The 14,049-nt window shown below is 38.7% G+C and overlaps 7 protein-coding genes across 7 annotated transcripts; 3 read left to right on the top strand and 4 right to left on the bottom strand.

Annotated features, from left to right (window-relative positions):
- Positions 1–1,335: 1,335 nt before the first annotated feature.
- On the bottom strand, positions 1,336–2,115 carry MGE1 (Mge1p; the record flags this gene model as incomplete). Its single annotated transcript, XM_062954170.1, has 1 exon — positions 1,336–2,115. One exon carries the CDS (start codon positions 2,113–2,115, stop codon positions 1,336–1,338), a length of 780 nt encoding a protein of 259 aa, XP_062810899.1.
- A 237-nt stretch (positions 2,116–2,352) lies between these two features.
- On the bottom strand, positions 2,353–3,786 carry PRCAT00004189001 (rRNA (cytosine-C5-)-methyltransferase; the record flags this gene model as incomplete). The annotated part of the gene is made up of 1 exon (XM_062954171.1): positions 2,353–3,786. The coding sequence occupies one exon, from the start codon at positions 3,784–3,786 to the stop codon at positions 2,353–2,355; it is 1,434 nt and encodes a 477-aa protein (XP_062810900.1).
- A 248-nt stretch (positions 3,787–4,034) lies between these two features.
- On the top strand, positions 4,035–6,248 carry PRK1 (serine/threonine protein kinase; the record flags this gene model as incomplete). Its single annotated transcript, XM_062954172.1, has 1 exon — positions 4,035–6,248. One exon carries the CDS (start codon positions 4,035–4,037, stop codon positions 6,246–6,248), a length of 2,214 nt encoding a protein of 737 aa, XP_062810901.1.
- Positions 6,249–6,369: 121 nt separating this feature from the next.
- On the bottom strand, positions 6,370–8,772 carry HDA1 (histone deacetylase; the record flags this gene model as incomplete). The annotated part of the gene is made up of 1 exon (XM_062954173.1): positions 6,370–8,772. The coding sequence occupies one exon, from the start codon at positions 8,770–8,772 to the stop codon at positions 6,370–6,372; it is 2,403 nt and encodes an 800-aa protein (XP_062810902.1).
- Positions 8,773–9,182: 410 nt separating this feature from the next.
- PRCAT00004192001 (uncharacterized protein) lies at positions 9,183–10,148 on the top strand (the record flags this gene model as incomplete). Its single annotated transcript, XM_062954174.1, has 1 exon — positions 9,183–10,148. The coding sequence occupies one exon, from the start codon at positions 9,183–9,185 to the stop codon at positions 10,146–10,148; it is 966 nt and encodes a 321-aa protein (XP_062810903.1).
- A 199-nt stretch (positions 10,149–10,347) lies between these two features.
- PRCAT00004193001 (rRNA-binding ribosome biosynthesis protein) lies at positions 10,348–11,103 on the top strand (the record flags this gene model as incomplete). Its single annotated transcript, XM_062954175.1, has 1 exon — positions 10,348–11,103. One exon carries the CDS (start codon positions 10,348–10,350, stop codon positions 11,101–11,103), a length of 756 nt encoding a protein of 251 aa, XP_062810904.1.
- Positions 11,104–11,138: 35 nt separating this feature from the next.
- PRCAT00004194001 (uncharacterized protein) lies at positions 11,139–13,949 on the bottom strand (the record flags this gene model as incomplete). The annotated part of the gene is made up of 1 exon (XM_062954176.1): positions 11,139–13,949. One exon carries the CDS (start codon positions 13,947–13,949, stop codon positions 11,139–11,141), a length of 2,811 nt encoding a protein of 936 aa, XP_062810905.1.
- Between the last annotated feature and the right edge of the window lie 100 nt (positions 13,950–14,049).

The raw sequence follows: 14,049 nt of genomic DNA on the forward strand, positions 1-14,049 counted from the left end.
ATCTGATGGTAGCAATTGGATTAGAAATACCCTTTCCTGCAATATCCGGAGCAGAACCATGGCAGGGTTCACCTATAGCGAAACTTTCACCGACGTTGGCGGAAGGAATTACACCTAAAGAACCCACTAATGCTGCAGCTCCATCACTCAAGATATCACCGTATAAGTTTGGAGCCACTACAACATCGAAAATTTCAGGCTCCCTGAACATACGATAAACCATGGAGTCAACAATTTGCTCCTTATAAGCGATACCGCCGTATTTTTCTGGATTGGAATCGTAAACTTGGCGACACACTTCACGAAACAATCCATCAGATTGTGACAAGACATTTGACTTATGGGTCACAGTAACGGAAGGCTTATCGTGTATAAACTTCAAAGAAGAGGCTTCTCTGATTCCTTGTCTTTGCAAAGCAATGTCAAATGCCATTTTTGCAATTCTAGAAGTGGCAGTTTCTGTTATTCTCTTGATTGCTTCAGCTACTCTGGTACCATCCTCCTTCTTGTAAGTTTTTTCTTCTTTGACGTACAAATCTTCAGTATTTTCACGCACAATAACCATATCAACTGGTCTGTCTTTGCCTTCAATATACTTCACAGGACGTACATTAGCATATAAACCTAATTTCTTTCTCAAGGCAACGATAGGAGAAGAGTATCCTTCGACTTTAACAGTTGGAGAAGAAACGGCTCCAAATAGCGCACCATCACATTCCTCCTTAAGAACTCTGACGGTCTCATCAGGAAGCGCAGTTCCTGTGGTTTGGAATAATTCAAATCCAGCATCCAAGTCAATGAAGTCGAATTTCAAATCGTATTTGGCAGGCAAGCTTTCTAAAACGGCCCTACCTGCTGGAATTACTTCACGTCCAATACCATCTCCAGGGATTAAACCTATTTTTAATTGCTTTAAAGAGACAGTTCTAGTTGAAAATTGACGACAGACTCCAACCTTTGTAGCTAACATTGTATGTGTATCTGATACTTTTGTTGATGGGATATTTAGTTGTGCAATATTGAAAGTGTCCAAATTTTTCATACTTGACCGTAACCGGTCCGGCATTTCATAGAAATATAATCATTAATTCGAGTTTACTGTCTCAGTTTAACGACGTCAATTTGGTCACCAAAACAGACATACGAGACTACAAAGTGACCGGAGTAACTAGAAGCTTACTTTGGCGAAAATATATACACGATTTAAAGCAAGTATTATTACAAAAATCATAGCGAAAAGATTCGCTATAGCTATTAATAAATGCACTTAGAGTACAAAACTATCATCTTGCAACTCAGATATGTCATTCCTGTTTCATTAAATGGTCATTGCCCCTAATTATCTGTACCTTTGACAAGACCAACTTTAGCAGGTCTTAAAACTCTAGAATTCAAAGTATATCCTGGCTGTTCGACATGGAAGACTGAACCGGGCTCCTTATCTGGTTGAGGGATCTCGAAGGTAGCCTCATGCTTATTTGGATCAAACTGTTCGCCCATTGGATCAACCTTCTCTATACCGTGCTTGTTTAAAGTCTTCTCGAAAACAGATCTCGTCATTTCAACACCATCGTAAAGGTTCTTTACCTCTGGATTCGATTTCAATGTCTCTTCTTTGACAGCATTCAATGCCAAACTGAAATTATCGAGAGACTCGAGTAAATCTTTAGCAAACTTTTGCAATGCAAAATCTTTTGCTTTTTGTATCTCCTTTTTGGTTGAATCCTGTAAATTGCGGAAATCAGCTATAGATCTAGCATAGTGATTCTTCATATCTGCCAAATCTTTGTCTTTCTGCTCCAACTTAGTTTTCAATTCTCCAATTTCGACATTTGGTGTCGGTTCGGTTAATTCGGGTTTAGCATTAGCTTGTGCTTCATTAGCAGCTTCTTGCTTATTTTCCTTACTTCCTATGTTGCCATCATCCTTCTTGCTATTCTCTTCATTCTCTGATTTAGCACCATCACTCGTAGACTTAGTAGAGGCAAAACGGAATGGCGAGATACGTGGACCTGTGGCAACAGGTCTTGGAACAGGCCTCAACATTGAAACGGTCTTCAATCCGCTTCTGTTTACCAGTGCTCTTGTAAGTGATGAAAAAATAGATCTTTGCATGATATCTATATAACTTTTGGTTAGTAAAAGCCAGCAATTGATGATTCACCTCTTCGAAAATTTTCAAAAGTCAGTATAAGTGCTTTGTGCTATTAATTATGTAATCTCGATATTCAAAAAAGACTAAATGCTAAATATGCTAAAATGCTCTATATGCCAACTGATTATAGCGAAGATTTCTTATCAGGATGAAGAATTCAATCTACTTTATTTAAGTCCATTCCCAAGCAAATAGATCTACTCAAAACCTGTCCATTCTTCAGATTCATTGTACGCAGACTCAGAAGATTCTTCACGGCTTTTGAGACCTTCATCTACATGATCTCTGATGAAGCAAGCTGCAAAGAATCCAATTCCCCCATCCTCTTTGGGCATTGCTCGTACACACCCACCTGCTAATTCCTCCGGGCCTCGATTATCATTGACTGCAGTGAACTCTTCTGGCCACCCTCTACGGGGCCATAAAGGCAATACTGAAGACCTATCTCCGAGACTCCAGCCCTGACTTTTCACATCCGGGTCCATTAACAAATCCACTACAACTCTCTCGTTCTCATGAAGATGTACCGAACAAGTGGAATAGACTACTCTTCTAGCTGAAGGAAACAGTAACGCGTGCTTCATTATCTTAAACTGGAATCGAGCTAATCTATTTAGCCTTTCTGTATCCAACTCATGCTTTGCTTCCTCCTGTTGTGCATCTTCAAGCGCACGGCCAAAAATTCCTGATCCACTGCAAGAGGGATCGACGATGAGCCCAGTAACAGCCGCAAAGTCTGATGGCCGACTAGTGGTGAAGTCTGAGTGGATTGCCTGAATCAAAGATTTTTTGCTCTTACCAGTAGCTTTTAAAGACATGCTTTTTAGAACATCAAACCGCCTCGCATCTCTTTCAAATGCATACACAACAGAATCATCCTTCAACGGTAAGTAAGAAGCAACGTGGGTGGTCTTATTTCCTGGCGCCGCACATGCGTCTATCACTACGGAATGAACATAATTAGGGTCGCTATTCAATATGTGAGCAGGAAAACAGGAGCCTCGATCTTGAATTATGATTTGGCCCTTTATATATTCTTGACTAGCTGTTATCTTCTCCTTCAGATGAACTCCGAAAAGGTTTGGAATATGCTGATCTTTATAAATGTAACCAGTACTTTTAAGTTCACTTATTCTCTCTATCGGTTTCAAGCTGAGATAAAGAGGGCTTTTTAAAAAGTCTTCTGGGGGCATTTTAAGTGTGTTAACACGAAACCATCTCACAGGGGTTTCGTCTTCATCAGATTCTTTAGTAGGTAAGTCTTCGGTATTCTTTGCCTTATACTTTAGTTTAAGCTTAGTAAATTCGGCATTTAGCCTGGTCTTGTGCTTTAAAAAGGAATCCTTTATAGGATGCTTGCCCAGTTCAATTCTGCCTCTTGGCGAGAAAAGTAAGTCATGCACCAATAACAAAAGTAAGTTATTGCTCACCTTTATTGATTGCTTGATTTTCGACTTTCGAATGACATACTCTATGTATTCCTTGTACTTGAGAGTTGAGTGTACCACAGCAAATATATGCTTAGGAGAGCTGGTCAATTTCTTGTCATTGAAAATTCTCGATTGTAAACTTCCTCCATTCTCTCCCTTGTATGGTCCCAAAAATTTTTCTGCTTCAAAGTAGAACTTCATAACAATGTATATGCTTTCAAATCCCCCCTTAAGCTTCTTCTTTTATCCTCTTATCTTGGCCCCTTTCCAAAAAGTGAAGAAAAATCGTTTAATTGAAAAATTCTGATTAAATGACGTTTGGCCTGTACAATAGATTTAACTATATAATTTTGATCGTCACAGTCGGTCAACATTAAAAGTAAAACATCCTCTCGCTGAAGGGGTTGAAGCATATTAGCATTTTCGATTAGATTTGAAAGGAGACGAAAATGCCAAGTCCTCCTCCCAATGCTTACTCACCAGGTACGAAATTGACCGTGGGAAGCCATAAAATAAGTATTACTAAATATATCTCAGAGGGTGGTTTCGCTCTTGTATACACTTGTACAATCGAGCCACCTTTTCGAGGATCTAAGATAGCATGTTTGAAGCGGGTAGTTGTGCCAAATAAATGGCAGTTATCATTATTGAGACAAGAGGTCGATGCTATGAGGCGATTGAGAGGAAATGAATATATTGTTTCATATATTGACTCTCATGCTTCGAGAATGAAAACCCCAACGCTGAATCTGTCAAGCTCGGACCAACAACAGTATGAAGTATTTTTGTTAATGGAATACTGTGAGAAGAATGGACTAATAGATTTTATGAATACTCGATTGACTCATAAATTGACTGAGCCTGAAATATTGGAGATAATGCATGATGTTACTATTGGAGTGGCCATGTGCCACCATTTGAAACCTCCTTTGATTCATAGAGATATCAAAATAGAGAATGTATTGATAGACTCCGGTGGAAAGTACAAGCTTTGTGATTTTGGCTCCGCGGTAGGCTACCAACCAGCTCCTAAATCAGCACAAGAATTGCAAACTCTCCACGACGATATCATGCATCATACTACACCTCAGTACAGGGCTCCTGAGATGATAGATTTGTCGAAAGGGTTTCCAATTGATGACAAGCTGGATATATGGGCTTTGGGGTGTTTTTTGTACAAATTATGTTACTATACTACTCCTTTCGAACTGCCCAATCAGAAGTCGATGCAAGATTTAGAACAGACAATATTAAATTGCTCTCACACTTTAAGATTCAGAGATCAACCAGGACTGATTTTTTCTCCAAGATTGAAAAATGTGATTAAATGTTGTTTGAGAGAAGATCCAAGGCGGAGGCCGAATGCTGCTCAGCTCTTGGGTGAAATCTGTTCAATGCAGGGCAGGAAGTCGGTTCCCAATATAATACCTTTGAGCGTTAGGGAGCTTCAGGTAAAGAACTTAAAATCTGGGACTAAAAGCAATACTTCAATTGCCAATGATAGCTCATTATCTCTCCACAAGAGTGTCACCGAGCCTCCAGTAAAAGATACTAATAGTCTCCAAGAAGTGACCCCAAAGACGAAAGATCCGTTTGCATCTATTGATAAAACGAAGTTTTTGCAATCAGTTTCTACCCCTGATGTCGCAAGACGTGAAGGCGATGTGCATTCTAGGCCAAAATCAACATATATCCCTTCAAGCTCTCATTTAAACAATGTATATCCATCGCGACCCATGAGCACTTACATTAACAAAGATGATCATTATAGATCGTTTTCCCCAAACAATTCTACACATTCGTTGAAAGATTTTGTCAATAGCCAATTGAGAAGCAACGAATATATGGCAACTTCTAATGAGTATGATTCAGGCACATTAGATTTCTTACGAACTAAGGAAGAAGAAAACCACTTAGGACTGAGGCAGAGCACCGGTGGAAGTCTTAAGAATACAATAAAAAGCTCGTTACGGAAAATCAGCACTGGTGGCAGTAGTACCCAAAGTTTGGGTTATAATCAAACTGGCGCTGAAACATCTACTAAGAACAAGAGATCAAGTGTGTCATCCATCAGAAATGTTTTCAGTAAACGAAAAACAAGCAGCAGTCCGGAATCTTTCAGCGATGAAGTAACACAAGTACATGAAGAACCTCAGATCCGGAAATTGTCCATCCAACGGCGGATGCAGCTACTTTTTGATAATTCAAAGGACAGCTCCATTAAAAAGACTGCTGATGGATATGGCAAATATACAGATACAGCAGCAGTTGAAGACATAGCAGCCATCAATAATGAAAGCATCTCAACACTGGCTAAAGAAAAGTCATCTTCAAGCACTGACTTAACTAAGCCTACAAGAAAGGTTCGTGCATTAACTCCTCCCAAGGTTCCCCGTAGTCTATCACAACATCAGTTCAGTTCTACAGCTAAGAGCTCTATTACTACCCCTTCATCTACTATGTCTGAAAATAAAATTTCAAGAAAAGCACCAAAAGAGCTACTTAAGAAAGCACCTCCGAAGCCTAAGAAGCCAATTTATTTGAAATCAGTGGACTCCTATCAAAAGCATGATAGGAAGCCGAGCGATGCCAGTGACACTTCCCTTCCGGATGTTGATGACTTAGAGAGGCATTTTTCAAGAAGATTTCCAAGTTTTGTTTAGCATGAATTCTTCTTTTCTACTTTTTTGTTTTGGCCATTGCAATCCATAAATCAAAATCTGAGCTAGAATTACAAGTATATACACATATATAATACAACTTTATATCCAGCAATATATAATGCTAGTTACTACTTTCGCTGGTGCTGTAATCCTCAATTGAATCTAATATGAAGTCGACACCTTCATCAAATCTTTCATTAATCACATCCCATAAGCCATCAGCAGATGACTTCAACACACGACCAAATTTTCTTCTCGGCCTTTTGTTAGAATCATCAGAGCCATTGAGCTCATTATTGCCTTGTCCATTTCTCGCAGACAGAGAAGAAGACCCCCCGGTACCGACCCAGCATGGGTTCAAGAAACTAGTGAAAATAACTGAATTTTGATAATACCAATCTATCATAGACTCGTCCATCACTGGCACTAAAGATTTTAAATTTGATCTGTCAAGAAAAACAATGGTTCCTTTTACAATATCTTTAATATTCTGAGATGGTCTCTTTGCAAAAAGATGAATAATAGACTGATAAGCATCTCCAAACCCGACAAATACTATTTTTTTAACCTGAGAGAAGTATGAGATATAATTGTCCCAAATATATAACAATAGCTCTTGACCAAATATAACTTGTGAATAGGTTGTTGACAGGTTTGAAGATGTGTAACTAGGAATAGGGAATTGACTAGAAGGAACATAAATATCTATGTGACCAACCTCATCGGCTTCAGGGCAGCTGTCACTTTTCTCTTTATTTATTTCCTTCTTGATTTTTTCAATAATCTGAACTAAGGGATGTTCTAATACCACAGAGGAGCTTGCTTCAATGGTTCCACTAACGGGATTTATATTTGCCCAAATTTCAGGAGAGTCATGTACGTAGATTATTATGGTAGAACTGTTATTAACATTAGGGCTTGCAAGGACTAGATCTTCTAAGCGTGCAGGTAAATCGATAGTAAAATGACTAGACTTTTCATTTTCATTATTTCCTGAGACTATCGGTAAGTTGATAAATCCATAACGGTTAAATAAGTCATTAGCTTGATAAGATCTTATAGGATCGGCAATATTTGCTAGCGTAAAGTTCTTCTTTTCATTTGGTAAATCATATACGTCATCAAAAATATGATCAGGTATTCCTGGTTTCAATGATTTCCAATACTTAGATTGTATTTTTATTACTTCATCTATAACCTCCACAGCTTCTGGATGAGGCAATTGTGATACAGTATCCTCTGGAGGCTCACCAACTAGTACCTTAGCAACGCCCAACGCGCTTCTACTGATCGACTCAAGATTATAGCCTCCTTCTAATACGACAGACAATTTTCCTTTTGCTATTCCTTTGAGCATATGGGTCATAGAACCATAACCAACAGGTGTTACGTGACAACAGCCAATGGTATCACCATCTGCAGCATCAAAACCAGAGCTGACAATAATTAAATCTGGGTCGAACTCGCTTATAACAGGAATAACAACTCTGTTAAATGCATAGACATAATCACCATCATGCATTCCTGGAACCTTCCAAGGAATATTTAAAGAGAAACCTTCACCCTGGCCCTCGCCAACCATGTTTGAGTTACCATATTTGGTACCAGGATAAAACTTACCATTCTCGTAACGATGGAGTGATATGTATAATACTCTCGGATCGTTATAAAATGCCTTCTGAGTTCCATTACCATGATGAATATCCCAGTCGAGCACCACAATCTTTCTCACTGATTCTGGGTAGTTCTTTAAAATGTTCTTGGCAGCAACTGCAACATTACTGAAAAGACAGAAGCCACCAGGAGAATCAGGCTCCGCATGATGTCCTGGCGGACGTACTATAGCCAATGAATTTTTGACCCGCCCTTCAACAACTGCTTTGCAAGCTTCGATTGCACCACCGCATGAAAGTTTTGCCGAAAGAAACGAATCATTATTAACATAAATGGAATCGCCTTTTTCAGTCTCTTCTAGTAATTTCTCGCGACTCATTGTCTCAGTGGATTCTATAAACTTAAAAAGCTCTTCGGAATGTACTTCGAGAATCTCTTCAACGGTAGCTTCTCTAGTTGGAATTTTTACCATTAAGGGTCCAATTTCATCAGAGCCTGACAAGGAGCTATCTTGAATGAGACCCGCTTCAGCTAGTCTCTTATATATACGATATATACGCCTAGGATCCTCTGGATGAGGATCAATATATTCAAAATAAGACGTGAATATTTTGGCGTGGTATCGCATTCGGACATCGTAAACTAAGCCTGTTTTCAATGGAGTGTAAAACAATTTGGGAGCAGTAGGAGGAACCACTACGATAGTTGATGTCTTTTGTTTCTCCGAGTTACCAAAACTTTCATACTTTCCATCTTCTTCTATTTTAATTTTTTTTGTCTCGGGCTCTTCCTTCTTTATTTCTTCGACAGCCGGCTCCGTTGTTGTAGTCGTCTTCCCTGTCAAGTTATGCTCCAACTCTAGCAGTCTTTTTCTTTCAAGCTCTACTTCGTTTACTTCACCTTCTGGCATAATGACTTTAATAGCATAAAGAGATCTTTTCGTATCGAATTGCGACTTTAAGTGCAGAGAAAACAATGTTTAGTATTTATATCAACATTTATCTAGATAATGCAGTAACCGAGATGAAAGTATCGACAAAGTCTAACATGTAAAACAAATAATCTGTAACTCCGAGGCACCCTGCAAACCCCTAACACGCAAAATAACAATTCCTCCTACTGAGAGAGGGGTATCGAATACACACCTCGATAGTCAGGATTCGCAATTTGTCTCATCGCTTCTGCCGTGAGGGGGGGGGGGGGGGACGACACTAATGGTTGAATGTTCTTTAGGACAAAGCTTACGAATGAAATCAATTGTATCAGTTATTAATTTAGCTTATATTTGGACAGATTTTATTTAAATAGGCTCAATTCAATATGAGTCTCTTGGTTGCGAATGTCAGAGACCGTCGAGATGCGTATTTGGAACCTGAACAGGACCACATTTACTACGAATTGATGGAACAATTGCATCAGGAGAAGGACGATAATGGCGAGCCCACTTATCCCTGGAGATTTGAGTACGTTCCCGACTTTTTCAGTCAATCGAGTAGCGTAACAGATGATATGAAGTTTAACCATACTTCTGAAAATTTTGGTGCTATGAAGCCCTGGAAACAAATAATAGAAGAAATTAATGATCTTAATACCAATACCGATAATGAGTTATATCAAGTATTGTTTCTAGCCCGTCATGGTCAAGGGTATCATAATGTTGCTTCAACTAAATATCCTCGTCAAGATTGGCTTACTAAATGGAGGTTTCTAGGGACAGACGGAGAAATAGTTTGGGGACCCGATCCAGAGCTTACACCACTAGGTGTGGATCAAGCAAAGGAAAACAACACTGCTTGGAAACGTCAGTTAGAGTTAGGTGCACCATTACCCTCTAAATTTTATGTTTCTCCCTTGAGAAGGTCGGCTCACACCCTAGTATATACTTGGAATGACATCGATATTCCAACGCCAACTGTTTTGGAGAACTTAAGAGAAGTTATGGGCCTTCATATTGCTCACAAAAGATCCTCAAAGACTGAGATTCGCGGCCTTTTCCCTGAATTCGCGTTTGAAGAAGGCTTTACTGAAAACGATGAGCTTCATGATACATTTGTAGATAGAAGAGAAGAATTGAGTGAACAATTTGTACGAACGAACAAGGTTCTTCAAAGAATATTTGAGCAAGATTGGAAGGATAGTTCAAGTCATCCAAACAAATATTTCAAGTCTGTCACTTCACATGCTGGGACAATTAGAGCTTTTATTACTGTTACTAATCATAGAAAATTCACTATTCCAACATGTGGAATGATACCCATAGTTATCAAAGGTACCAGGGTTGCCTAATATAACCTGATATAGATTATAGACAAATCGGCAAATATTTTCATTTGGTATTTAATTATGTTTAGATCTCGCTATTAAATACATTGATATATCATCGCATCTCTCTTGGTAATTAATTTTTTTTTTTTTTTAATTTTTCTTTTTTTCATTACACCATAGAGATACGATTCCAATACCATAGATTCAGATATAGGCTAAGATGAGACAAAAGAGAGCAAAGTCTTACAAGAAACAAATGAATGTATACCTTCACTCATTCAAGTTTCGTGAGCCTTTCCAAACTATCGTCGACGATGAATTAATTTTAACTTGTATAAAAGCTTCATTCGACCTTGAAAAAGGATTGAAGAGAACAGTTCAAGGCGAAGTGAAGCCTATGATCACTCAATGTTGCATTCAGGCTCTATATGACAGTAAAAATCAATCAGGTATTGATTTGGCTAAAAAATTTGAGAGACGGAGGTGTAATCATCCACTCTCTGCTCCATTATCGCCCGGTAAATGCATTGAATCGATTACAAATGTTAATGGTGAGAATAAGCATAGGTATATAATAGCCTCACAAGATATTTCTCTTAGGAAAAAGTTAAGGACAATTCCTGGAGTACCATTGATATATATGAATAGGTCTGTCATGGTTATGGAGCCGTTGTCTGACGTCAGTTCTAAGTTCTCGAATTCTGTGGAAAGTGAGAAACTAACAAAAGGCTTAAATGACGTCAAATATGCTGGTATTGCTTTTAATGGAGAAGATGAGCTGACAAGTAAACCTGTGACAAAGAAAAGGAAAGGACCGAAGGCCCCTAATCCCTTGAGTGTGAAAAAGAAGAAAACTGAGGAAAGAGACGCTTCGTCTGGTGCCACGAAGAAGAAAACTAGAAGGCATCGTTCAAAAAGTAACCAAGAGCATATCAAGGAGCCCATATCTACAGAAGTTTCTGAAAAAAAAAGTTAGATATTTCTTATAGACAATTCTATTTAATTAATGCATTATTCGAATCCAGCAACTTCTAATACTTGAAAAGAATTTTGTGGTTCGACAGGAGTACCACGAGAAGAAGGCAGCTTTTGTTTATCAATTTTGGTGCCTTCAGTTTTTAAGATGTAATTGAGATCATCATCCACCATGCAAAGCTTACAATCAAAAGCCAATGATTTATCTCTAAGAGCTCTCTTCGCGGCTTTCATCATTAAATAGAGTTCGTTTTCTTCTTCAACTGTGATGGTCTTATATTTCCCTGGAGAGTACAAAACGAACTTCCCTTCTTGCATCCATTGTAAAGTAGAATCATTGAATTTATAGGTAGCCGTCAATTTCTGTAACTCATCCTCAATCTCTTCACGAACTACGCCAAAGAACAAATTTTCAATTAGAATGGCATTGAAAAAATTTTCATCATCTATGGGTATGTCTATGGTTTCGACATTGATCGACAAGTTATTTTTACGCTTCATAGATATTGCTTCGTTAATTGTTAATTCAGTCAATTTTGTTCTAGGAGTAATGACAATGAATACTGATCTTTGAGGTTCTTTATCTTGAGATTCTGAATACAACTTGTAGGTAGCAGCTAGCTCATGAACGAATGCTCTTTGAGGTTTGCTCATTGAGTTGAAGTGATATGAACTCTTGGTGCTTCCATTCAGAGTAAGATATGAGCTTACGAAATTTCTCATTACATTTTCAATAATTGAGCACCATCTCGTTTGTCTCTCATAAGTAGTTAGCACAAGGTCGGGGTATTTGGTTTGTGATGATGATTCACCAGATGAGTCGAATGCTTCCTTTAGTTGCTCTTCACGCAAAGCTTTTGCACATTCCTCGGTGCAAGATAATACCGTGCATATTTTCGATGTTTCATTTATGGAAGCTCCGCAAGGTACCGTTTTCGTGAGGTGGCCACAATTGCAACTTATCTTGACAGGGTCTTTACAGGAAACTTGATCACAATTCTTGGGCATATCTTGCTTGTTTGAATGGCATCTCAAACTGCAGAAATGAGGACAGTTCAGTCTTCTTTTGTGGCACATTGATTGACAAGTCTTAGAGGTAGCATGGTCGTTATCTTTAGTGCATTTGGATGAGCAAACTCTTAAGCATAGATGACCACAATCCCTCTGTTCCTTACAAATATTACCGCAAGATACATTAGTTTGTGAGCATAATATATTAGGTATATCTGATTTCTTCCCACAGTTACATTGTTTCTTTACCGTTGCTGTACATTTAGGGCAACTAACGGAGTCATCGTGACATTCATGTATTTCTGTGCGATGTCCACATTCCTTTTCTCTATTACATTGTTCATGACACACAAGCTTCGTACCACATCTAACAGGAGCTTCAATGACTGTTTTCCCACAATGACACACCAAGTCTTCGTTACTAGATTCCAAACACACTCCGCATGACCCGCTGTGACATAGTGCCTCGCAATAATGGATCTTGCAAGACTTCAATCTATTGCAGGGTCTAGTACAAATATGAACTGGTTCAATTGACATAAGCTCATCGTCAAATGTGGCTCTTATATTGTTTCTGAGGGCTTTCTTCTTCGACCTCTCTCTTTTGAGCCCATGCTTTTCAAATGCGCAGCAGACCTCTTTGTGATAATGCTTTCGGCAGTTGAGTAAAACGGAACATTTATGAGTACATTTAGGCTTCATACCAGACTGCAAGAATTTACAGGGGACTAAAAATGAATAATTCTCACACGAGCATGGAGTTTCTATAATATTAAAGCAGATACAGGGACCCGCATGACACTTCATCAAACATTTACATCCACATTCTAAAGGCTTTCCACATACTGAATCACATTCAGGGATTGGATCAGTGCATTTAGTTCTATGCTCTAGACTGACTTTATTGTTTCCACAGTAACACGTAGTTACCTTCAGAGGCGAATATCTGCACTCTTTTACGTCCTTGTTCTGGGGCTGGCATGGTACTGTCTCAAAATGTAAGCCGCAATCATAATATATGGTACTTTTATTCGAACATTGACCAACACCAATCCAATCAAGACATTTTTCTGGACGCAATTCGTTACACTCTAATAATAAATCTTCCTTCCCACAATAGCACTTCGCCGTAGTCTGCTTTTGGCAGGGCCCACAGAAACCCAGATGACAAGCTCTAGGACATCTGTGACCAAATGCGCATAATGAAACGGAACATTCATTGTCACACCTCCAACCATCGCTGTATGGCGTTATTAAACAAGGAAGCTGTCTCTCTTCTAATCCACAATGGCACTTCATTATCGGTCCCATTGCACCGCATGTAGGATGATTCCCTGGGTGACAAATAGAGGAGCAAGAATGAATACAATCTTCATGTTTGAATGTACATGGATTCCCACAGCTGAAAGGTATAACTGAATCCTTTTCTGGGTTATTTACCTTTCCACACCAACAGCTAAACTTTTTTGGGATCTGGCTGATGGCAGTATTGCATGATGGACATCTCCATGTCTTATTAGTCTTATCCGTCGAAGATCCTCTAAGGGCCCAAGCCTTAATGCAGTCAAGATCATAAACTCTAAAGCACTCCTGACATGACCAGACCTCGCAGTCTCTATCTATTTCTCCTGTGCACACTAAACATGTATAAGTTCCATCTTCAATTTCTTTAATAATTGTAGTAGATAATGATTCATCTACATTTATGTCTTCATCAGAATCCTCAGAAAAGTCATCTGAGGTAGTCAAAAATGACTCAGTTTGAGATGTTTCCTCTAACGAACTATCATACGGCTCTTCTTGTAAGTCAGAGGTCGTTCCACTACTATCTTGCATCAGTTATGCTTTCCACCTAAATAATGGTAAAATTTGAGAGAAAAAAAAGAAATGACTTCAGAAGAAAAAATTGTTTGCATCATCTTTGAGAATCATTACA

This window comes from Priceomyces carsonii (genome assembly GCF_900007245.1).
Source record: "Priceomyces carsonii strain CBS4050 genome assembly, scaffold: Debaryomyces_carsonii_scaffold_4, whole genome shotgun sequence".
NCBI lineage: Eukaryota > Fungi > Ascomycota > Pichiomycetes > Serinales > Debaryomycetaceae > Priceomyces > Priceomyces carsonii.